Below are 24126 nucleotides of genomic sequence, written 5' to 3' on the forward strand. Positions count from 1 at the left end.
GAAACTTTGTCTGGTGGGGTGACAACAGTATCATCAAAACATTGGTATGATTTAAACATATGTTACAATGACATTTTATGTAAATCGGTAGTTTTTCTAGGACAGATGTAAAGACATTTTGTATTTTCCAAAGAACTGTTTCCAAAAATAATGAGTACTGTCTATCTCTAAAGATGGACAGGAGTCTCAACTGTAAGAGCATCATTCAAGGTAGCACTCACTTCTTTTAGCAGGAACACACAAGTCACACTATCGCAGACAACCTGGTAAAACCAGCTACAGCAGGGGTCCTCAGACTTTTTAAACAGGGGGCCAGTTCACTGTCCCTCAGACCGTTGGAGGGCTAGACTGCAGGCCCCGGGACGAGTGGGCTGCTAAGCAGGACAGGCAGCTGCGGCAAAAACACCTGGCGGGCCAGATAAAGGCGGGCCATAGTTTGAGGATGCCTGAACTACAGTGTTACTGAAAATATGTTGGGAAATAAAGCAGAGTTGCTCTATTGTTTCCTTTACAAGATAACTTGTTGAATAATACTGCCTAATAACAATGCCATACCATAGGCAGAAACATTGTTAAATGTGCATATTACTCAATATTCAGGCTTACGCTGTTCATTCTGGGCATGTGTGGGGTTCTTAGCATGTAGAAGTGCTGTGTATTTTATTGTTTACGATGGAAAATCTATGATTCAAGAAAGAGAGGTTTTATTTAACAATTATGTTGTGAGTTGTGATACAGACCAGTTAGATAGGGTAGGTATGATAAAATACAGTTGTTTTGAGGAAAGGGCATTAATACCTGTACTGTCCACCCACATACTGCTCCGTTTGCTGGGAACAGCTTAATTGGCTCTGGAATCTACTTAGCTCCCTTTTTTGCACCTGAACTCTATGAAATTGGGTTTCATCTTTTAATCTATAGTTTCTTATAATTAAAATTGCCAGTCCTCCTTCCTATCTCTGTTATAAGAGTCATATCTCACTGTGTTCAAGGGATCCTCCTGCCTCAGCTGCTGGAATAGCTGAGATTACAGGCATGTGCCTTCTTGCCTAGCTAATTAAAAAAAAATTTTTTTTTTTTTTTTGGGTAGTGTCACTGTGTTACCCTAGGCTGTGCTCAAACTCTTGGCCTTAAGCAGTCCTCCTGCCTTGGCCTTCTAGGGTGCTGGTATTACAGATGTGAACCACTGGGCCTGGCCTCCTTTTCTTTTTATACTTCGTGGACAATTAGACTTGATGAAATAATATATTATACTTTCTAATCTTTATTCATTATGGAAGGAAATAGTGAAAAGAATAAATTTAAAAATTTCAGTCTTTACAATGTGCTGAATGAAAAATGTGTGGCAGAAGATTAAGTCTGACGCTACTTTTCCATACTGCCTGTGAGGAGAAGGATGCCTGCATGAATCTTTGACATGAGAGAGGAGATTACATTTTTACCCTTCTTTATGACACAGTTAATGCCAATTAAGCTCTGTCCATTTTTTAAAATAATTTGCTAAAGTGGCATGGTTAACTAAATATGTAGTGCCCTGAGTAACTTGACAGTATTATTTCTGAATGAAAACATCACAGTTTTTAACGTTGACTTTATGATACTGGGGTTAGTAAAATGTTCCCACTTTATTAAGCTTTGAAACTTTTTAAATTTATTAGAGAAAGAAATTGATGAAATTGCTGGGCGTAGTTTTAAAAACCACATCTAAATACTGCAGTAGGATATGAATAGCTTCCAGAGTTTTAAAGGATCAGAATCTAATCCATATAATTTTCCTAATTAAAATATTAATTTTTAGGTATAGTGTGTTTCTATAATCTGCATAATTTTGGAATGCCATTTTATTTATATATCTAGTATTATCTGACAGTGACCAAATACATGGTATTTTTACTGATGAGTTATAAATCTAAGCAAAGAGCTTCTAAAATTTAGTAGAAATAGACTGAGGAAATAAGCTTCCTGCATATGGAGCTTATCATCCAGGCTCTCTGTCTCTAGGCTGTGTATTGAAATCCTGGGGGTAGATACAAGTCACCTCCTGTCACTGAGACACAGCAGTTTTTTGTGAGTTTTTCTTATTTATTTGTTTGTTTTAGTAATTTTATCAAAACTTTTATATAATTAAAATTGGGACAGCTTTTTAAAAAATTGAAATCTCTGGTTTTCATGAGTGTTTATATAAAGGGTTTGAAAGAGACTTTTACTTGTTCATCTAAAGTAAAATAAGTGTTGAGAGGAAAATCTAATGATACCTTTTGAGCCTCCTCCTCTGCAGGGTAGCCTGAGTCCTGTTTTCTGTGTGGGGAACCCATCTGTGCTTCAGTCTCCCCTTAGCCTTAGACTGCTGACCACTTCTTAAACTGTGATTCTTTTGCTGCACTCTCTCTTCTGACCACTGTCCACTGTGATTTTCATTTTCTGTTCATTTGAGGCTGGTAGGGTTTCTAGACCATATTTTTAGTGAAACTTTTTTCCCACGTAACTATGTGGAATATTAGCCTCTGAATGCACAATGGAGATAACTGATTCTAATGTCAGAACTTATGAAAGACACGTGGAATTTTATTCATGGTGGGTTTTTATCTGGCTCTTGCTTTGACTCTTTTGAAATGTCAGCCTTCTCCCCCTGACAAAGATAATCGTTGCTGTTTTACTATTATTTGCTATTATAGTTAGCACTATTACCATTATAATATTAAACTACATCAGTTTTTCATGTGGGATATATTAAAAATTAGTGATTTAAATACATTATTTTTTGGAATAGTTTGTTTATGTAGAGGTTTTTCTCTGCTCTGTTTTATTGTATTTAATGGCAGAGCCAAAATGGCCGTTCAGAGCTCCTGTTCACTCAGCTCGAAACTGTTCTTTTGCCCTGTATTATTTTGCAAGGTATGAAGTCAGGCCTTTGACTTCTACTCTTCATTTTTTTTACTCTTATGTGTTCACTTTTTAGAGGCCCAGAAAACTCTATAGTATTGCCCAGGTATTTTCTTCAGGGAGCATTAACATTTGAGTGGACCCAAGAATGCTGCCTGTCACCCCGCGAGTTCCCTGTGTCCGCTCCCCTGGAATGTCAGCTGCAGACACTTTTTCTGTTTTCACCATCCTATGCTGCACTGCAGCTAGAAGGTCTGGCACAATTAGAGCTCTGAATAAATATTTATCATTTTAATATGTAAAGGAATGAATGTTTGGACTCACTGTTTTAGATTTTTCTTCCAAAAAGGTGAGGAGGAAGCATTTAAGCTATTTAATGCCTTTATGTAGCTGAGTATCACAATATTTTCTGCAACAAAAAGATATATATATCCTTTGAGGGGAAAAGGGAAGGTTTTGTTGCTAAGGCAGTGGTACCTGATTTGAAAGTGCTTTGAAACATTGCAGATTCTCTGATTAAATTTAGCTCCTTATGCAGATCCTGTTTGTTCTTCCTTTGACACACGTTCAAAAGCCTCTGAGGATACACAGCTGGCTTGGTAGCAATGGATGTTGCATGGAGGGATGGTTTTTGGGGGAGGGACAAACAATCTGAAACAAGTTTAGGAAAAGTAAAACAAAGATACCCCTTCCCTAGATAGTTATTTATGTTTCCCCAGATATTTATTTATTTATAGTTGTACAGTTTATTTCTATCATTGTAGCCCAGGGAAGTTAATTCTATTTTAAACATCTGGCAGGAGGTTGCCTGCCAATTGTGGAAGAAAATTATTTGGCTTGTTTGCAGCCCTCCAACATCTTTCTATAGTCATTTTCTTGCCTTTTAATAATTTCTGTTTCCCCCCATATACTGTATTTCGTATTCCTCTTTAATTCAAGTGGTTTCTCTATAGAAAAGTATCAATATGAGCTTCAGATTACATAGTGACAACTCATCAGGCAAGTCTCAGTAATGAGTTTGAGAGCACTGTGAGTAAAGTGTCCAAAATACAGCAGGATTATGGTTTCTCAAATAAGGCCTTTAATGTGGGACTGTAGACCTATCTATCTCTAGATAATTTTCTAGCACAGAATAGTGTTTGTCCTAAGGATATTTTAATAATGTGACATTTTGTTAGAGACTAACTTTTCTCCAAAATTATAAATATTTATTTTTCTCAAATATGGAAGACTCTGGTTGTATCACATGGTGAGGTAGGGGCATGTTTTTTTCTTGTCCAGGTTAGGAAATACTGGTTTGAATCACAGAGTAGTAAGACACGGGCTCATCCACCTTTCCCTATCATGTGCTTCTTGTTCTTGATAGGACGAGGGCAGAGGTGAAAGTGGCATTCATTTGGCTCTCCTGAAGAAAGCTGGAGTTTGCTCTCAGCCTTTGGTTTGCCATTTGTACTTTGCCAACCAAGCTTGTGATGTATCTTTGGTGAGCTCAGTGCTGATTTGTGCTTAATAGTAAAACGTCCCTTTTATGGCTGCCCTGGAACTGAGTCGGTTGCTGCCTCACCCCAGCCTCTTCCCCACCTTCTCCCTGCATGTGTTACATGGATGGAGGAAGCTCCAGGAGATCCAGGAGCACATTCTGTTGCATTTCAGTACTTGTCACCCTCTTTGGGATCTTGAGCCCCTTTGAGAATCTGGTGAAAACTTTGAACTCTCACTCCACAGGTTAAGGATTCTTGAGCTACATACTGTCTTCTTTTTATTTATTTATTTATTTATTTTTGCAGTTTTTGGCTGGGGCCGGGTTTGAACCTGCCACCTCTGGTATATGGGACCAGTGCCCTACTCCTTTGAGCCACAGATGCCGCCCCATACTGTCTTCTTAAAGGAGCTCTCAATAGGAAATGTAACATTTCTTCTCTTAAAAATAAGTCATAGGTTTCTAACCTCAGATATCTTCATGAGCTGCTCAGAAGATTTCTGTGTGATCAGTGTTCTCAGCTTGGAATCCTATTTCTTATCCTATAAAAATGTTTAGAAGAAGTGGAGTGTGTAGAGAAATGATGCAGGGATCAGAAAGGGTTAATGGAGTGTGTAGTTATAAATACTTCTATTTTTCTGATTTAACTAAACCACAGGAAATTATTTGCCCTTTCTAACCTTTTCTGTAACTCCTGTCACTTTCCATTCTTGCCAAAATCTCCTTTTCTAGGTTGCAGTGAAGAATAGTCTTCAAAAATTATATTCCTTAGGCTTCATTTATAGCATCTTTAATGCTGATTTTTTTTAATACAGATCATGTTGATGTTTAAAAGGTAAAGGAAACTTGTCTTTGGATAGTTGAGGTTGCTGGATTTGACTCTCCTACCAAGCAACACATACACATTAAAAAGCTGTTTGCTGTATCTAATTGAATTTTGCTACTTCACTTGAGTGAGTAGTATTTCCAAATGGCCTTTAACCAGGCCCTGGAGAAACCTGGCACTGCAGCTCACACCTCCTTCCCATTCCCAGCCACATTCTCAGTTGTTCTGTTTTTTGTTTTTTTAAAAGTCATCTGTTGGGGGCGGGGGGCAGAGACCTTGTTCCCTCTCTTTGGAAGAGTTATAAATGGAATCAGGAGATTGAAACTTACATAGTGCTATACAATTATATTGTTATATACACAGTAATAATAGAACACCCAAAATTACCTTTTCTTGAAATCTAATTTCTGTAGCTTGTCTCTTTCCTTATTGAATCTGTTCTTTATTGTACAGAATATAATTAGTTTATAGCTTTAGTACCTAAGAAGCATTTTTTACTTTTGTAATGCTTTCTCGTGGTAGATTGTTCTTTGATCATACTTCTATTTTCTAAAATGAATGTTACAGATTCATAGGCTTTATTTTTTGTTGTCAGCATATATGATCTCCAATGATCTTCTCCATTTTTCTGATTTCCCCCTACCCTCAATATAGAGATGAAACTAGAGAGTTCATACAACACTTGGTAACCAAATTAATCAAACCCAGTATCCCATAAGTAATTCCTTTGTGCCAGAGAAGTACCATATTCTCTGGGTTCTAAATAACATTTCGGATCAATAGGTTATGATAATAGGTTCTTGAGCTCTTTCTGGGTTTATTCAAACACCAGAACCTTAAGTGATGCTTTTATTTCATCTTAACTACCTTACGAAGTAGGTACTGTCACTTTCCCCACTCCTCTACCCTGTTTTGTTTTGTTTTGTGCATTGGAGGAGACCGATCTGTGTAATTTGTCACAGGACACACAACTGATGTGTGGTCAAGATATTTTGTTCAGGTAAGGTTAGCTGCTTTAAATTCTTAAGAGTCCAGTACCCTGTCCAGTTCTCTGATTCCACAACATAGGAGCACTCGTATCCAGATTGTAGGTGACCATGAGAAAGATAGGCAAGTCGGCCAGCAATAGAAAAATTCTGTATGTATGTACTTTTTTAACAGCATATGCATTGGACAGTTTGTTTTGACAGAAATATGAGAAAATAATGGTAAGAATAAGTAAGAAAGCAAAACTCTGTGATGATCTCACTCTCTGGAGAATCATTGCCATTACCACTGTAACATGCTTCTTTCCAGTCTTCTCCTTAGGAGGAGGGAACAACTTAAGTTGTTCACTTACTGGCATTTATATGGTGTATAGTTTTATATTCTGGTTTTTTTTTTCCTTCTTAGCATCTCATGAGCATTTTCCCATGCATTTAAATTTTTTTTACAATGTTCTAAGTGATTTTTGTTTTAAAGGAAACTGATTCTCCTTAGAAGATAGATGACTGTATGAGCTGAGTGAGGGAGGATACTCTTAATGAGGGAGAAAATATGGCGGTAGTAGACTTGGAGAGTGGGGTCAGTAAAGGCAGTACGTACATGTAGAGTGTGTGGGACCTGTGTGACTTCTTCCTGAAAGACTCATTAAGCAAAGAGTCATCCTGGGGTGGAGATAAGTCCTGAAATTGCCATCATCAAATGGTTGGAAGTCAAAACAATTATTTTCCAGGTGAGGAAATTAAGGCCCAGAGAGACAAATGTGTTAACTAGCGTCAGCTCACTGGGCAGTCATACTGAAGAAGGCGCCTTCTGGAAGACAGGTCACTCTAGCTTTGTCGGACTCCTAGTGGGGGCAACACCGTTTCAGAATGGATCATTTACTGCCACACATTTTTATGTGTGTACTGCAAACAGTACCTTCGAAAAGTGATTGTTATTTTTTGAATATTGAATACTCACTACCAATGTATTCCATTCTGTTCTTTGGCAACTGGAATTTGAAATTGAGATGCCTACAGAATAAAACTGTGAGCATTTAGTTAGCCCTTTATTTTTTTTTTAAAAATCTGGTACATACTGTTTTTTCATGTTGTGTAAAGTACTCATGAGGTCATTCTCTCCTTGTTTTATGTTAAAAACCCAGTTTTATAGGAAATGCAAATCAAGTATGATATTCCTATTAAAGAAATGTCTTCTGCTTCTCAAAAAATTACACGATAGTTTTCATTGCAGCCTCATGTGAAAATTTCATTTTAGGGTTAATTACTAAGGCAAAGTTTTACCTACTTTGAGATGTGATGTGTTTCACCCTTTGGATAATGTTTCTCTATTTCTTTGATTTGCTTCTGAGAAATATTTGTATCTTTTAAGCAAAATATTTATAGTCTGATTTCCTTTGATCTTATGTTTACCTCACCTTCAGGTTTTACTTTTCAATATTCTAACTTAGACTTTTCCTACTTTTGATATTACTGATTATTTTGTATATTTAACTCAAGCTACTTCAAGTCCTATCTATAATACACACATATGGATATATATATAATTTTATTATATGTATGTATTTTACATATAAAGCTTCCTAGTAATCGTGACATTTTCTAGTACATGAACACCAATCACATGTTTTGGATACGTTCCATTTGAAGGAAATATTTTGCAGCACCCAACTTTGTGTCAGCATTAAACTAATACCTCATATTATGTAGCTTTAAATATGATAGGTGTTCCTTGTTCTCATGAAGGAGCCTATTATATAGTGTGCATCCCCCCCCCCCCAAACCCAGAGATTCTTACTTGGTCTAGCATATCATGCTCTCATGTGAGGGTTCTCTTCATGGTGAGGGGCCTATATCCCTTGGCCTATCCTGGTGAATTCACTTTGTATAAACATCTCAAATGACATACAATTAGCTTACATAAATCACCTACTTATGTGTATGTGTTTTCATGACCAAGGGCATAAATGTATATGTATTTTAAATTATTATAACTTCAAAGAAATAGGATCTCATGGCTGTCTTTCACAATTGGATGAGGAAGATAACAATAGTGAGGTACTATAGGAGGTGCTTGTTATTTTCTGTGAAGAATTCAGTTTATTTCATAGAAGACTTCTTGAGACACATTAACACCTCTCTAAAAACGTGATCTACAATAATTGTCAAAACTCTTACTAGTTTAAAATAGTGCAGCCACCCCTTCCCTATTCCCTTTCCCTTATCCCCAGCTTGGAATTCAAAGTAAATTATTTTGTCAGAATTTATGAATACTTTAAAGGAGAAATAAAACCACCCAAAACAAATGAATATTTAAAAAATACACTTCTGTAAGATTATTAAGGAAGGCATTATTTTTATTTCTTTTTAAATAGGACAAATTCATTTCTAGGTAGAATAGAATTTTTTTTTTTTTTTATTGAATGGTAACTATGTACATTAATGCACTTCTGGGGTACAGTGTGGGGTTTTCACATGCAATCTGAAATACTTCCGGTAGAATAGAATTTTTGTTGGATACTTTATTGTTAAAAAAAAGAAATGAACTGTTTGTTACCCAAACTCTTGCGCAGACACATAGATGGCATTAATAACAGATGTATTAACTTAAAAAAGGGACGAATATGTGATACAAACTGAGTGAAAAGAATATGGAAGTTTTAAGAAATCTGCGTGTTTGTAATTCTCTCCACCCAAAGTAGACTCTTCTTTCTTCGAGTGCGCATTCTGCTTGCATAAATCTACATCTGCTACTAGCTTTGAACATTGCCTGAAACGTATGTGCAGTTTGGCAAAAAGGCTCAGATGAGGCAGAAAGCACAGAATAAAGTTTGTTGTTAACTAAGGGCGCAGAGCCTTCATGGCCCTCAGCCTGTGTGTGCTCACTGCTGTCCCATAATGCAGCTGGGAAAGAGGCCTGTAAGTATTTTCTTAAAAGTCCCAATTTGCTTAGTACCCATGCCAAAATAGATGGGAGATTTTTATGCATTCCACGTCCATGTCATATTTGTTGAAGTCATTGGTTTGATTCAGGGAAGTTGTGGGGTTTTGTTTTGTGTACTAGTTTTTAAAGCTATTTGCGTCTCCTGATTGAGTTTTCTTTCTGCAAAGAGCCTGTACTAGGTCTGGTCTCTGTTTGTTCCCTTGATGCATTTGTGCAGGTCATCTTTGATCTGAGCCAGTATTTAGTTCCAAAGTAGTCTTGGCACAAGTCTCAAATATTAATATGGAATACAGTGTTTTAGGAGTTTGATTACATAATTGTGGTTAAGTATCAACTTTGGCATTTATAAATATTTTGTGGTAGTTTTATTACCTAAAAACTTACTGGAAGTGCTAACTTATTGGTTAATTTAATGATGAAATGTACACAAACCATGGTTTCTGAAAACCTGGAAATTTGTTGTATACTTCTATTGCATCTGTGTGTGGTGCTTCATTGATTCAGAAATAATTTACTCTAAACTTCACCAGTAAGAAGCAATGAAGTTCTCTAAGTGAGGGATTGCCCAGGCTTGGGTCTGATAGTCCCAAGTCAAACTGAAGTCAAAGTTGGAAACAGCTTTTGTAACAGGATTTCAATAGTCATGATTAGCTAATTAGAGTTATTATGGAGAATAAAGTTAGACAGCGCACTAGACCACTCAGCAGGACGTCTGGCATAATAAGGGCTCACCAGATGCTAAGTTCTAGTTTCTTCCTTTTGCCTAGCTCCACTCTTTTCCTCCAAGCTATGTTTATTTCAAAAATAATTTTATTATACTATATCTTTAAATAATGTGGATTCATATGATAAACAATGAAATCATTAAGTATTAGACAGTAGGTCTTTAAAGTGTTTTTAAATTTAGATTACTTCACCCATTAAGAGTTTTCTAATAACACATCTGTAAAGCACTTTTTTCTAATTTCATAATCTGTCAGAAAGATCTTGTGTTTTCGATCTTGCGTATGCTGCAGCTTTAATTTCCTACTTTGAGCTCATTTCGACCTACCCAACCATGGTGATTCTTTGTTCTTTTTTTTTTCCCCACTCAAAAACTGTAGTTCATGAGGGCTCACTTAAAATAATAACATTTTGAAAAGAGGATTTTAAAGTGAGGACGGGGAACTGCAGGTGAAAAGAAAGCTGGTTAATTATTCTGCGGGACTAAAAATCTTCTCTGTCATTCTTCCCAGTGAACTTGAGGAATGCTTGAATCTCATACTCTATTTGCCAGTGTAACTCCAGATAAAAGATTTAAATGTAGGACAACTTATTATTTTCAGTATTTTCATATTTGAAGATAAAACAAGAGAAAGTCCAACAAATATGGTTGATTTTTGAAAGGAATAATTATTGGGCAGTCTGCCTCGGTTAAGACAGTTTTAGCTCTAGACACTTAAAATCCTCTATTTTGCAAAGAGGATATCTGGAAAAAGTGAATATGAATATACTAGTGCCAAACTTCCAGTGGTTATTCAGTGTAGTAAAACAGGCTTTCCTTTGCTTGGGAGAGACTTAGCCAGTTAAGACAGTCACAGGAGTTGAAGAGATTTCTAAAACTTCGGTCCATTTTTATAATTCTTCCAAACTTTGTAGCACCTCCTCAGCTGCATCTAAGTGCAGCTTTTTGTAATTTGAGTCAGCTTCCCATTAACTACCAATTTGTCTTTGAAATTCTTCTGTTGTGTACTGTACTGCTTCTCCTCCGGTAGGAGGGTGTTTGCTTTTTGAACTATGAATACCTGAGTTCTTTGCTAAATGTTCATTACACATTTCTGAACCCTTCTGCTGTATTATCATAAATTTAGAAATAGTCCCCCCTCCAAGAGGATTTGCCTCTTGCCATTCATCTTTGGGAAAATTTCCCCTGAGTCATTAACTCAGAAGTTAATGTTACTGGTTGAAATGGCTGCATTGGCTTCTGTTAAATATGAGAAATTCAGAACAAAAAATGGAAGCATGTCTAACCCTTGGACCAGCGCTGCACATTTGCCAATGCGTTTCTTCATTGGTCTGCATCAGTGCAGCACTAGGGAAGTAGGGTACTTTATATCTAGGCGCTTCCTTTTTTCTTTCTCTTCCCCTTTAGCCTTTCTCTGACTGTGATTCTCTTCTTTCTGAGGTGTGAAACACTTCCTCCAAAGGATAACTCTTTCCTCTTTTTTTTTTTTTTTTCCTTTTTTGAGACAAATTCTTACTTTTTCGTCCTCGGTAGAGTGCTGTGGTGTCATAGCTCACAGCACCCTCAAACTCTTGGGCTCAAGCTATCCTCTTGACTCAGCCTCCAGAGTAGCTGGTACTTTAGGTGCCAGCCACAACACCTGGCTATTTTTAGAGATGGGGTCTTGCTCTTGCTCAGGCTGGTCCCAAACTTCTGAGCTCAAGCCATCCATTCACCTCGGACTCTGAGAGTGCTAGGACTACGGGTGTGAGTCATTGAGCCTGGCCTGTCCTCTGTCTTTTAGACCCTCCTTTTAAGACTCAGCCTAGAAAAGTGAGGACCAGCTATAGTGATGAGGCAGATTGCACTACCTCACACTTGCCGGAGCCTGTGGGCTGTGACATGGCAGCTTCATCACAGGCTACTTCCAGATTTTACGAGGCCCTTCCTCACCTTCATCTATCTAAGCCTTGTGGCTCAGTTGAGCCTCTTGTGCTTGCCTCACCTGTTCACCCCCATTGTCATTCCTGAGGGGGACTAGCTTAGCCACCAAAGCAAGGACATTTACCTGGAAGATTCGAATCTGGAATAAACATTCCTTATTTCCTGTGTAAACTAGTGTGTCACCATTTCACGATTTTTTTATTTCTACCTTAGTCCAGATGGGTAAAAATATGTCAGCTGGTATGGTAGCTCAGCTTAGTTGAGTGACTGTGACTGCCAGGAACATGGTTTTCAGGCAGTTGAGTGGGATGGTCTGTTAATTACTTATTCCTACTTAGGTTTACCTGGAAGTTTTTGCAAGGGCTGATTTTGTACTTTTTGAAAATATGGATAGGACGTGGAGGAAAATTTGTTTAGGTATAGGGGTATGGGGATCCTATGTCTGCTTAGCATTCTACTGAGGACACAGACCTAAAAGTCTGCAAAGATAAAGCCATTCACATGACGGTTTATGAGTGGTGTCTCTTATTCATTGCCTCGTATATAATAGAAAATAACAGTTTTTAAAATTTTATTAAAGTGACCTCTTTAGAACGCGCATTATTGGAGCATTATGTGAGTGCTTTTAGATCCTTTCTTTTTCTTTGCAGCACCTCTAAGAGGGCACTTAATAAAATGTTGAGTTTATTTTTTTAATTTTTAAAATTGGAGTGGTTAAGTCCAAAAGAAGACAGACAAAATCCTGGGACTTTGCATAGATTAGGCCCAGCACATACTTTGTTACACATACATAGGAACAGTGAAATTCCAATGCATTATGTATTTTTTAAAGTGATTTTATTTTTTGACCTATTGTTGCTTTTAGCCCTTTAGTTTCTATATATATCTAAGGTATTTAGGTGATATGAAAATTCTTACGACTCATAAACAGGTTTATCTGAAACCTTTGTGAAATCTGTTGTCATTTCTTTAAGCTATAGAAAAGTAAAATGGAAATGCTCCCCTTGTTTCTCCTACTAATATGGAAGCTGATCTCCCGATTCCTCAGTCCCCAGAAATATATACATTGGAGTAATGGCGTCTCCACATGGCTATAGACCTTATCCTTGACTCTCTTCTCTGGTTTAGAGAAACACTGTATTTTCATTCTTATCCTTGTTGGAGTAGCTGTAAAGTAACTAGAACTCTGGAATATGGAGGATTTGCTACAGATCTTGGACTTTTTAAATTTTATACTGCTTCAGGCTGTATACATATTCAGTACTACATGTATCCTGAAAATGCTGTTATAAACTCTATTATATTCAGGTGTTTGAGGGGAGACTTAGCAAGATGACAGTGTTCTTCAGAGAAATGTATTTTTATTTAAACCATAATTCATGTTGGAGGCCCTTCTTTAGAAAAGTCATTTAGAATAAGCAGTGAACAATGTGGAGTCATAGCATTTTGATTGGGATTGGGTTTTCAGTAAACACTGGAGAAGAATCATTAGCTGGACAGCAAGATCCCCCACAGGGAAATGTTAGAGCTGGCAGAACACCCAGATCTCTAGATTCCAACTCTTTTCTTCTTTTCTACAGTTGCAAGTTGGTAGAATCTAATCTCTGCTTATAATATAGCTAAATTATACACTAATATGTTTTTATAAGTACTGATTTTTTTTTTAAAATTTGCTCTATGAAATCTTATTTTACACTATCAGTTCCTTGGTAATCTCATCTCCTCTCCCCTTTCCTTTTAAAGTAAATAGCAAATTTAGTGAAGCCCCTGCTTGCTTATAATTTTGGGACTTTTTGTAAATTAAATTTGATTAAAATTTATTAGGCAAATGAGTGATTTTACTTTGATTTAAAAGAATTATGGAATTTTTAAGGATACAATGATTGTATCTTACTCCCAAATTTATGTGGTTGATATGAATCTATTAAACTAGCTGGGGGAGATGAGGTTCTCTTACATGCCAGAGAGATTATAAGATAATTGATATAAGATTGTCACTAATTTTATACTGCTTCAGGCTGTATATATATTCAGTACTACATAAATAAAATAGGTTTCCAAGATGCTATTTTTAATAATGGTTTAGAATATGTCACATAGGTTACACGACTTCATTTTTACATTTTATTCGTAAATCTGCAGAAACACTAGTTTGGTTTATATGAAAGTGTTTCGTGCATTAGTATCACCTTAGAAACACAAACAAAAGAAATAGTGCTAGCCAAACCACCTCTCTGTTAACAATTTTTTTTTTCCTTTTTCTGAATGAATGAGCCCACATTCAGAGTCACTTAAACTGGTATATATCTTGACAGTGTTGCAATTTAACCAAAGACTTCAGAAGGTCCCTCAAGGTACAGGTAGTGGTCAAAGAACTTTGGGGTTCTTTAGCTTTTATACATAGCTAAGGAAAGCCCCAGTATTTGACCAATTGGCTGCCATCTTTTACCATGAGACACATAAGCTTCCTCGGAATAAGCAAATTTATATTGTCTTTGCCTAGTAACAAGTGTTGAAAATAAGACTGTGTTCAACTGAGATTTTTATACACTTGTGATCCTGAGTATTATTTGCCTTGTAAAAATCACAGCACTATAACCAAAAGAGTAACTTACAACTACTCAACACGGTCATGCACTCACTATGATAGAAATAAATAGCTTGCATATTATGATGATTTTAGTTTTCTCTTGTGTTTGCTGTATATTATTAGGCTACATTGCTTTTGAAATTGTCATTTATTGTGTTGTCAGTTTGCACCTATTTTTTTTAATAATACTGCTTTAACTTAATATGTTTTAGCCATTAATTTGACATAAATAAAAGTCATTAAACCTTTTCATTCCATATGTGATGATTAAAATATGACACTATTCTAATGAAAAACTAATGTTTGTTACTTAACACTAAAGAATACACAGACAAGAAGAAAAAAGTTCTTTTTTAAATTTAGCATATACAGCAGGGGGCACCAGATGAAGGCAAAAATGAATTCTTATATTTTAAGTCAGCTATAGCCTGTGTCCTAGTCATATATAAGTAATATGGGAGTTAATTCTTTCCCTTTAGTTTTCTTAATGGTTTTCTCAGTTCTAAAAGCTATGTTGAAGAAGAGATTGACACCTATTTTTACTTATTAATGCAAATGAAACTACTTATAAACAACCAGTTTAGTAATTATACAAATTTTTCTTTAAATATTTTAGTTTTTTTTTTTTTAAAGGAGTGGAAACTACATTTAACAATTTCTTGTTTAGAACGAGGAATTAATATTATGTGTTTAATATATTTTTTATAAAATGTTTTTTCATTAAGGAAAAAAAGGAATGCCGAAATGATTTGAAAGCTTAATTTTGTTTTCTTTCTATGCAAACTGAATGTATTTTAAGTCTGAAAATCTGTTCCTTATTGCTACTAGTTATGTATTAATAGAAATTTGTTTTCAAAAGGCTTGTTTTTAATGTTGTTACCATCATTAAATAGTTTTTTCTTTTGTCCCCCTTCTTCCCGTCACCTAGTCCAGTACCAGATGGAAATGATGCGAAGCCTTCGCCATGTGAACATCGATCACCTCCACGTGGGCTGGTACCAGTCCACATACTACGGCTCGTTCGTCACCCGGGCCCTCCTGGATTCTCAGTTCAGTTACCAACATGCCATTGAAGAATCTGTCGTTCTCATTTATGGTTAGTAGGAGGCTTCTTTATTACTCTTTTCTTCCCTTAATATTATTACTACTATTTTTGCTTTCTGTCTTTTTTTTCCTCTAGGAGCAGCCTGGCAGGCCTTCTCAAGTAAATACCAACCCTGTTTCTGTAGTAGCCTCAGCAGCAGCTAAGTCTAGACAGGGTTTCCTTCTTTCTGTTTATTTTTCTTGCTATCAGAGCCCTGATGTGTACATTTTGGAATGCTGGAGTAGCTGCTTCATTTTTATTCCTCCATCTCCCCTCCCTCAGTGAAAGGGCTGGTGGAACTAGACCAGATGTCTAACAAACCCCGATTGCTAGAGTGTCTGGCTCTGTACGTGACTGACCAATCATAATACAGCGTGCCAAGTTTTTTTTATACCTCTGACAGCAGCGTACAAAACCTGGACTGTTTCTTAGCACAAAGATTTTTTTCTTTTCGGCCTATTTAATGGTGTTTCCTCAAGCTCTCCAGACCAGATGTTCTGTGCTGTATCAGAACTGTAGGCAATTTAACAGCTTTATAGCCTCCCCCCTCCCCAACACTCACAGTTTGCCATATCTGGCAGACTTGCATATAGTTTCCAGCTGAGAAGTAAATGTAACGTCCTGAGTATCTGTCAGAAAAAATACTAATGAATACGATCAATCTTATGAGCTGCCCCCAAATTGTTTCAGTATGTTAACAATTGGATTACAGTAAAGAACAAGTTGTTAAAGTGTACTTATATTGGCTGGAAACATTGCATCATCAGACCTTGATGAATTTTCCACTTGTTTCAATCTATTTTGGTTTTCATTTTATCACCTATTGCTAAAAGTTTCACTGTGTTAAGTTTCAGACAACATGAATGTTAACACAGGTTTTAGGCGAATGTTGGCATGCCAGAGCTGTTATCATGCAGCAAGTGCTAAGCCCCCTTACTCATAGAGTGTTTAAGTGGTTAGTTTCGACAAAATTAGGTTCTCTAGAACTAAAAAGACACTTTTGTGATAGCACTTTGACTTTGGTGGTTTTGTTTTTGGAATCTATATTAACTAAGAAATGCGAACAGTGATTTTTAAGGTGGTCACATTGTGTTTGCAGGGCTATTCATGTTTAAGTCAGTTGAAGAATTACACAGATACATGTAGTGAATTTTCATGGTTAATATTCTTCAGTATCTTCCTCTTAATTATACAAGATGTGTAGAATATACATTGAATTTTCAGCAAGATTACTAGTTTGAAAATAACTTTCTATCTTCAATTTTTATGTTAGAGAGGAAGTTATTCTACCTACTTTAAGTAGGAAAGTGAGATCTCTACATTTTTGGTTTACTGTTTGTTGTAATCGTTTGAATCTGCCTCAAATTGTAGTCTGGTTATTTATTTTGATCTTCATTTTGTAAAGATCAGGTAATTATATAATAAAATGTGCCTAGAATTGGTGTCATTTGAGCACTGGCAGTGACAGCATTTTTAGTAATTTCTTTCTCCTTTTCTTATTTGAGATCCCATAAAAACTGCCCAAGGGTCTCTCTCACTAAAAGCATACAGACTGACTCCTAAACTGATGGAAGTTTGTAAGGAGAAGGATTTTTCCCCTGAAGCGTAAGTATTTGAGGGCCTATGAGGCATATGGTGAAAAATGGGTATTTTTCTTGAAAGATTTTTGTTTACCACATTTATCGACTCCTCAGTGTGGTGTGGTAATGCTTGTGCCATAGTTGACGGTAGACGTTTTATGCATGCCTGAGTGCTACTTGCTTTTTTCCTTTCCTTAAATCATTCTTTAGGGAATGTCTCATCTGTTGTTCTTACCAAGGGTAAATTCAGTTAGAGTGGAAAATTAGCTACCAGATTTAAGAAATAAATGATTGTCTAAAGGGAGATGGGAAGAGTGATCAGTGGCTGTCAGAGTGTAATAAGTCACACAGGCTGCGAGTTCTGTGTCTTATTCTCTGAGTCCCTGTTCCTAAGGGGGTGGGAAAGACATAAACATTTTAAGGCTTCAAGAAAGAGTATGGCTTACTGAAAATTTTATAGGTGACAGGTACACAGAGAATTAACTGATAGAGCTGTTTTGGGATTCTATTTAATGGTATTGGAATTTTTACATTTATATTTAGAATTCTTCCATTTTCTGTTAACCGTAGAGGTTATTTCTTTTTAAATCAAAGTTAGTGGCGTTGACTTTATGTGGGGCAGTTCATGTCAGTTTTCCCATATGGCTTCTAAAAACATAAGATCCGTGGCAACTCTGAGCAGCTGCGTCCTTGCTGCGTTCTGAACTACCGTACGTGGGGGCTAGTGCTCTGTTACTTGTTCATCTCTGTAGTACAGGAGGCTTTGAAAGTGAACTTTCTGAGAAATAGAGTGTTTCTCTTTTCTAGCTATTTATTTTCAATTAAGTTTTAGATGGAGGTTGTATAGCATAACTTATTGTGACATTTAAATTTTAGTATCATTGAAATTTTAAAGATACCTGATTACAAAGAATGTATAGTCTCTCTTGCCAAGAATCTTATTCTCTGGGCTTCAGCTCAAATACCTATCTTTTTCAGAGTTATGCTTGACTTTGTAAAACTCTAGTTTCTCCCTCTTTTTAAGAGTGCTAATGAAACAAAGATCCTGGAGAGAGCCTGTAATTAGGGAAAATGTATGAAATAGTCAATTTAACACTTACATCTGACCATCAGACTAAAGTATTTTTAACATGCATCACAGATTGAAAAAAGCAAATATCACCTTTGAGCACATGTTTGAAGAAGTGCCGATTGTAATTAAAAATTCACATCTGATCAACGTCCTAATGTGGGAACTTGAAAAGAAGTCAGCTGTAGCAGATAAACATGAATTGCTCAGCCTTGCTAGCAGGTAAGTGGCCCTACCTAATGAAAAGTCCCTTTATAATAACTTTCTGCAAAAGTTTTTTCCCCACAGACTTTACCTGTGAAACAAGAACATTCCTTAAGGACATTTTGAGGTTGCTAAGATGCATATAACATGTAGTGTTTGTCTGGCCCTGTTAAAAATCCCAGGGGGAAGAAAGCCAAACTGATAGAGTGAAACAAATGCATTGTTTGAATATTAATTGCTCCTATTAAAAGAACCCTCTATGGCCTTCTTGGCTTTATTATTTGTGCTTTGATATGTAAATGCCTGCAAAGGGGGAGGCTTTTTTATTTGGCTCAATTTATTTCTTGTACACTATCCTGAGAAACTTGTGGTATTGTCTGGATATTTAATAATGCTCAGGAGAACAGATAAGCTACTTTTTTTTTAACCAGTTACAGTTGCCTTTGTTCAGATACATGCTCTGTGAGTAGTAAACTTCTAGTTGTTTGAGGTTTTTAACTGAAATTGGACTTTTCTAAAGCTGATGCTGGCTTTTGCTATCATATCCCTCTGAAGTGACTGGTTTGGTTATCTAGTTGCTAAAATGGTGTTCATTATATTGGTAAATTTATTATGTATGTGACTGAAGTATTCTAAGCCAGATTGTTTCCTTTGTGAAATTAATGTTTATTTTGCACCTGTCGATTACTCTTAACAGAAATCTGAACAGAATCATATATCATACAGCTTCTATATGCCCTTTAAGCTTGTTTAGTGATTTTTTTGTTGGGGGGGGAGGGATGGAGGGGCTGGCCATAGATCTGTAGAATGAAATTAAATGGACAGAAGGTAATCAGTCAACATGTTTATTGTCTGAAAGAAACAAGATATGTTTTCTTAAACAACCAGTTTGGAGCAGAAGCTCAATTATTGATCAGTTTTGCAGTTATCCTAGATAAAAGCTTATTAAAAATACAGAATTTATACTTCCTTGACATAAGACAAGTAAGATGAGATGAACCCAAGGAAGATCAGGGACCCTGAAGTTCTTTCTTCCACCTTCCATTGTGTTAGTCCATCACAAAGACTGCTAGAAAGTCTTTACAGGGCTGGGAGATGGAAACTGAATGTAAATGGAGTGTTACTTAGCGCACCTGTATTTAAAGCATTGAGTTAACCTTTTTTCAGCATGCAGGGTTACAATTTGATATGTATTAAGTATATAGTTATATAATTATTTTAAATTTACTGCATGAAAGCTTTTGCTCATATAATTTATGTCTTCACCTTTCCCCAGGCTTCCTTTATTGAGCATACAAAACAAATGCAGCCCTTATGGTGCTTTCATATTACTACAGAGCTGGTCTGTAACGTCCGTTTGTCCAGAGAGCGTTTATAATGACTGAGAAAATGTTCCCAGTTTACTGTAGCAACTAAGAGCTAGACAGACATTGCATTATATAAGTTTTTATCTTCTGTATTTTTATGTGTAACAGGAAGAGAGGCCTTTGCTTTCCATGTGAAAGTATTTAAAGGGTAAATTAGTGTTCCTGTTGGAAGAAAAAAGGGGAAACAGGGCTTGTACTAGTGGACTGTTACGTTGAACCAAATTACTAACATTATTTGGAAAGACTGAAATGTATTGTTCATACATCTCAGTTTTTAATTTCTAACATAATAATAGTGTGACTACGGTTATCAAACCAGTTGTCAGAAACCGTTTTTATGCAGGATGCTATTGGGGTGTTGAATGGGGGGCCTCTGGAAGCACCAGAGGACAGGCACAGATGGGTGTCCTGGGGGCAGCCACTGCCCACCTCTTTCCTTTACCATTTTGCTTGGTGTTCCCTTTCACAACCTGTATGTGGGGACCAATTCCTTGATTTACTTGATAAATATACTCTGTGCTCTGAATAAAATTTATTATATTCCTTTGTATTAAAAAAAATCCCAATTTTATATTTTAATTTTGTTAGATGGAAATTCTACTTATGGTTATTCCGTAATAGCCTTTGTTGATTTTTAAAAAATCTCTTACAAAGTCTTCAGCTTTTTACACATGAAAAACAATTTTGTTTTTACTTCTTCTTTCAAAAAGTAAACTAAGAGTGGGCACTATACCTTAATGATGATTCGCATACATTAATACTGTAGCCAGAGCAGACATAACACTCTGTATCTTAGTTTACCTCTGTTTAAATTATCTCTTTTCAGTTCTATGTTTCCTTGGTAATAAAAGAAAAAGGTTGTATTATTGAAATTCCTAACAGTAAGTTTGTGTTTCAGCCTCTTAGTTGAACTGGTACCGAAAAGATTCCCCACAGAATTGTTCTTGGTAGTGGATCTGATTTTCTGTGAATGTTACCTGTTAGATAGTTTGGTATTACTAATTCCTGGTGCCCTTCAAGGCCTGTACACAGATTCTTGAGTTTTTCTGATAGGTTGTTGAACAGCATTATCATAATATAAATATTACAGAATACTTAAAAGTTCACGTATTTGTACTGCAGCAGTGTTCTTTTGCTATAATTACATATGCTTTGAGCACGTAATATTAGTATTTTATATTAAAGACATCTTTTTGGTGAAGAAGGAGAGATGTGTATTTGACTAGTATTTTTCTCGTTGCTAAACTCATATAGTCAGCTGCCTGACTGGGGACAGATATTAGACTTTTAAGGTCGGTACAGATGTTAGATTTTTCTCTGCGTGTGGCCGCACCTCTCCTTTGTTTTTCTCGGTGTCACTGGTCTCCTGGTAACATCCCAGCCACAGGCTTGGTGGTGTTCTTCCCCTTATCTGATGTCCTTTTGCACTTACTGACATGAATGACTTACTGAACAACTAATCATGTAGTTAGCGGCATTTCTTACTTAATTTAGCTCTTTGGGCCTCAGTGCATTCATTAGTGAAAATGAAAGGATCCGTTCCCCGAGATCAATCCTCACCTGTCTTCTTGCCTTCTTGGGACATCAGTAGGTTAATCGTTCTCCTACTTCCTTATGGATTTTCCGTTCCTATCTATACTGCCCGTTCTTTTTTGGTAACCTTATAGACTTTTTTCCTCATTAAATAAGTTTTTAAATGTTCCTCAGTCAAATTGAAAGAATAATGCAATGAACACCCACCTATAAACCTTTTACCCAGATTCACCAATTGTATATCTTGCCACATTTGTACCCACGCTCTATCTGTATGCATAAGCACATGCTTTTTCCCCCCTGAATTATTTAAAAGTAAATTATAGACATGACTTCTAATCCCTAAATAGTTGAGCAGGCATCTCTTAAAAATAAGAACATTTAAACTTGTTTAAGTCCTTCTGTCTTAAAAAATAATAAACGTGCAAAAATAATGCCTTTTGACCTCATGCCATTAGGATTCCTGGCCTTTCAGCTTTGCTGCATGTTTCTGTTTCAGAGTCGAACTTCTTGATAGTTTCCTGCCTGTCTACTGTCTGTATTCCCTCATTTCCCCCTTCCCTCATACTTTGCAGTGCTCTGTCCAGTGTATGTTGTCTCACTGGAGTCAGAGGACTTCTTGTCACTGTGTCACTGGATGTTATAGCTCTTCAGTATTTAATCCTGTTGATAACTCCTCCTTTCTGAAATTGTTTCTTTGGCATCTGTAAAACTCCAGTTACTTCTCCTTCCCCACAGTCAGCTCTCTTTCGCTCATCTCTAACCACCAGTGCTCCTCTGTCTTCTCCGTGTGGGTACAGTACTGGGGTGATTTTTGTCTTATATGACTTTGGCTTCCTTAAGCCAGGGCCTCATTATTTCTCTTTTTGATTATTTTTCAGCCTCCTAACTTCTTGCTTTTAACCTTTTCCTTTTTCAAAATTGTTGTGATCTTGCTAATGCAAATTCTATGCTCATGTGTCATATGGCTCTATTTCCAAGTCTTGCCTTTCTCCTGTGCTCTTGGTATTCTGAATTACTTGCAGTTGTTTTTACAGTATCATGCTTTCCCTGCCGGGGTCTCTGAACATGCTGCTCAGTGTCTGCAGTATCCTTTCCCACCTTCCTTGTCAGGCTACCTCTAACTCTTCCTCAAAAGGGGATCTTCTGAGCTTAAGAGTTCAGACTAGCCTTGAGCCAGAGTGAGACCTCATCTCCAAAAATAGCTGGGCATTGTGGCGGCCACCTGTAGTCCCAGCTACTTGGGAGGCTGAGGCAAGAGAATCACTTGAGCCCAAGACTTGGAGGTTGCTGTGAGATGTGATGCCACAGCACTCTACCCAGGGCAACATAGTGAGACTCTGTCTCAAGAAAAAACCAAAACTGAAAATTTATTCTGTAGATAGTCTGGGAAAGTTTCACCTTCTCCTACCAGACTATCCTTCACCCCTCTGCTGTGTATCTGTTACAACATCGACCACCACTACATTGTATTTATCTACCTGTATTCCTCTCTTCTCCACCAGAATCTGTTGAGTGCAATAATATCTTATAGAGCTTAATCCTTAGCATCTAACAGAGTGATTGGCAAAGTCTATACCTGGTAAAAGGTGTCAAAAGAATGAATATGAGATGCAGTATTATAAAATTTTATTCCTGAGGTCATTTGGAAAGTAGTATAACTGTCTATCAGTAGATCTGGACATTGATCGGTTACTCGATGAAAATTTTTTAATTCTTCATCTTGGCACCATATGTCCAAACACTTAAGTTTGAGTGAATTAAAATCAAATGGTTAAGCAATTAGAAGAAAACAGAAACAAATGCTTACCTGGTTTCAGAAAAGATAAACTGTTTTAAGGTTAAAAATGACTCACAAAATTACAATAGAATAAGATGAATATGACATAAAATTTAATATGTTAGAAGCACTTGATTCTTAGGTGAAGTCATTAGGCCAAGTTACTGGGCCAAGGTTATCTCGGTAGTACCCGACTGAGTTTAAAAGGTAAATTTATTCACATACACACATACCTTGCTATTCTATGCTCTTTCTATTATTTGAAAAAGAGCTAAAACTTTCTAATTTTCTTCATGTTGCAGATGGGATCCATAATTTAATTTGATTTATTTTTTATTTATTCCCAGTATTCTGAACCTGTTTCTTTCCCAGTTTTTCCCTTCTCTAAAATCTAATAACCAACCAGCTGGCTGCTCAGGCCAGGAAACTGAGAGTCACCCTTGCTTCCTGTCTCATAGCCGACATTAGGAAAAGATGGCCAGTTCTGCCCCCAGAGAGGGCCCATTGATGCTCACTTTTCTCTGTACTCACTGCCACCATCCTACCTTGAGCCACCGTTTCGGAAATATCATGATAGTTTATTGAAGGAGGAGATGCAGTTTATAAAATAGAGATAAAAATTGACTGTGGTGACTGTTTTAAAGTGTACAATTCAGTAGTTTTTAGTATATTCGCAATATTGTGCAACCACTACGAATTCTAGGACATTGCGATCACCTCAAACAGAAACCTACTAACCCTGCCCCCTGCCCCCTTGTAGCCACCAGTTACTTTCTGTCTCTGGACTTGCCTGTTGTAGATGCTTTATAAAGAGGGATCCTGCTGTAAGTGGGTCTGTGTCTGTCGTCTTTAGTGTCTTTTCTGTGTCTGTCTTTAGTGTCTCCTCTGTGTCTGTCTCTAGTGTCTCCTCCGTGTCTGTCTCTAGTGTTTTCTCCGTGTCTGTCTCTAGTGTCTTCTCCGTGTCTATCTCTAGTATTTTCTCTGTGTCTGTCTCTAGTGTCTTCTCCGTGTCTGTCTCTAATGTCTTTTCTGTGTCTGTCTTTAGTGTCTCCTCTGTGTCTGTCTCTAGTGTATTCTCCATGTCTGTCTTTAGTGTCTTTTCTCCGTGTCTGTCTTTAGTGTCTCCTCCGTGCCTGTCTTTAGTGTCTCCTCCGTG

At 36.8% G+C, this 24126-nt stretch overlaps 1 protein-coding gene across 1 annotated transcript in view; it reads left to right on the forward strand.

The window, feature by feature from the left end:
- Positions 1-24126, forward strand: part of EIF3H (eukaryotic translation initiation factor 3 subunit H) — a 106451-nt gene that overhangs the window by 74831 nt on the left and 7494 nt on the right. The window contains exons 3-5 of the mRNA XM_003782394.2: positions 15282-15449; positions 16943-17042; positions 18159-18308. Coding sequence (XP_003782442.1) covers positions 15282-15449; positions 16943-17042; positions 18159-18308 — 418 coding nt within the window. The remainder of the gene's footprint in view (positions 1-15281; positions 15450-16942; positions 17043-18158; positions 18309-24126) is intronic.

The sequence above is a fragment of the Otolemur garnettii genome, unplaced genomic scaffold (genome assembly GCF_000181295.1).
Source record: "Otolemur garnettii isolate 467f Iridium unplaced genomic scaffold, OtoGar3 scaffold00004, whole genome shotgun sequence".
NCBI classification, from domain to species: domain Eukaryota; kingdom Metazoa; phylum Chordata; class Mammalia; order Primates; family Galagidae; genus Otolemur; species Otolemur garnettii.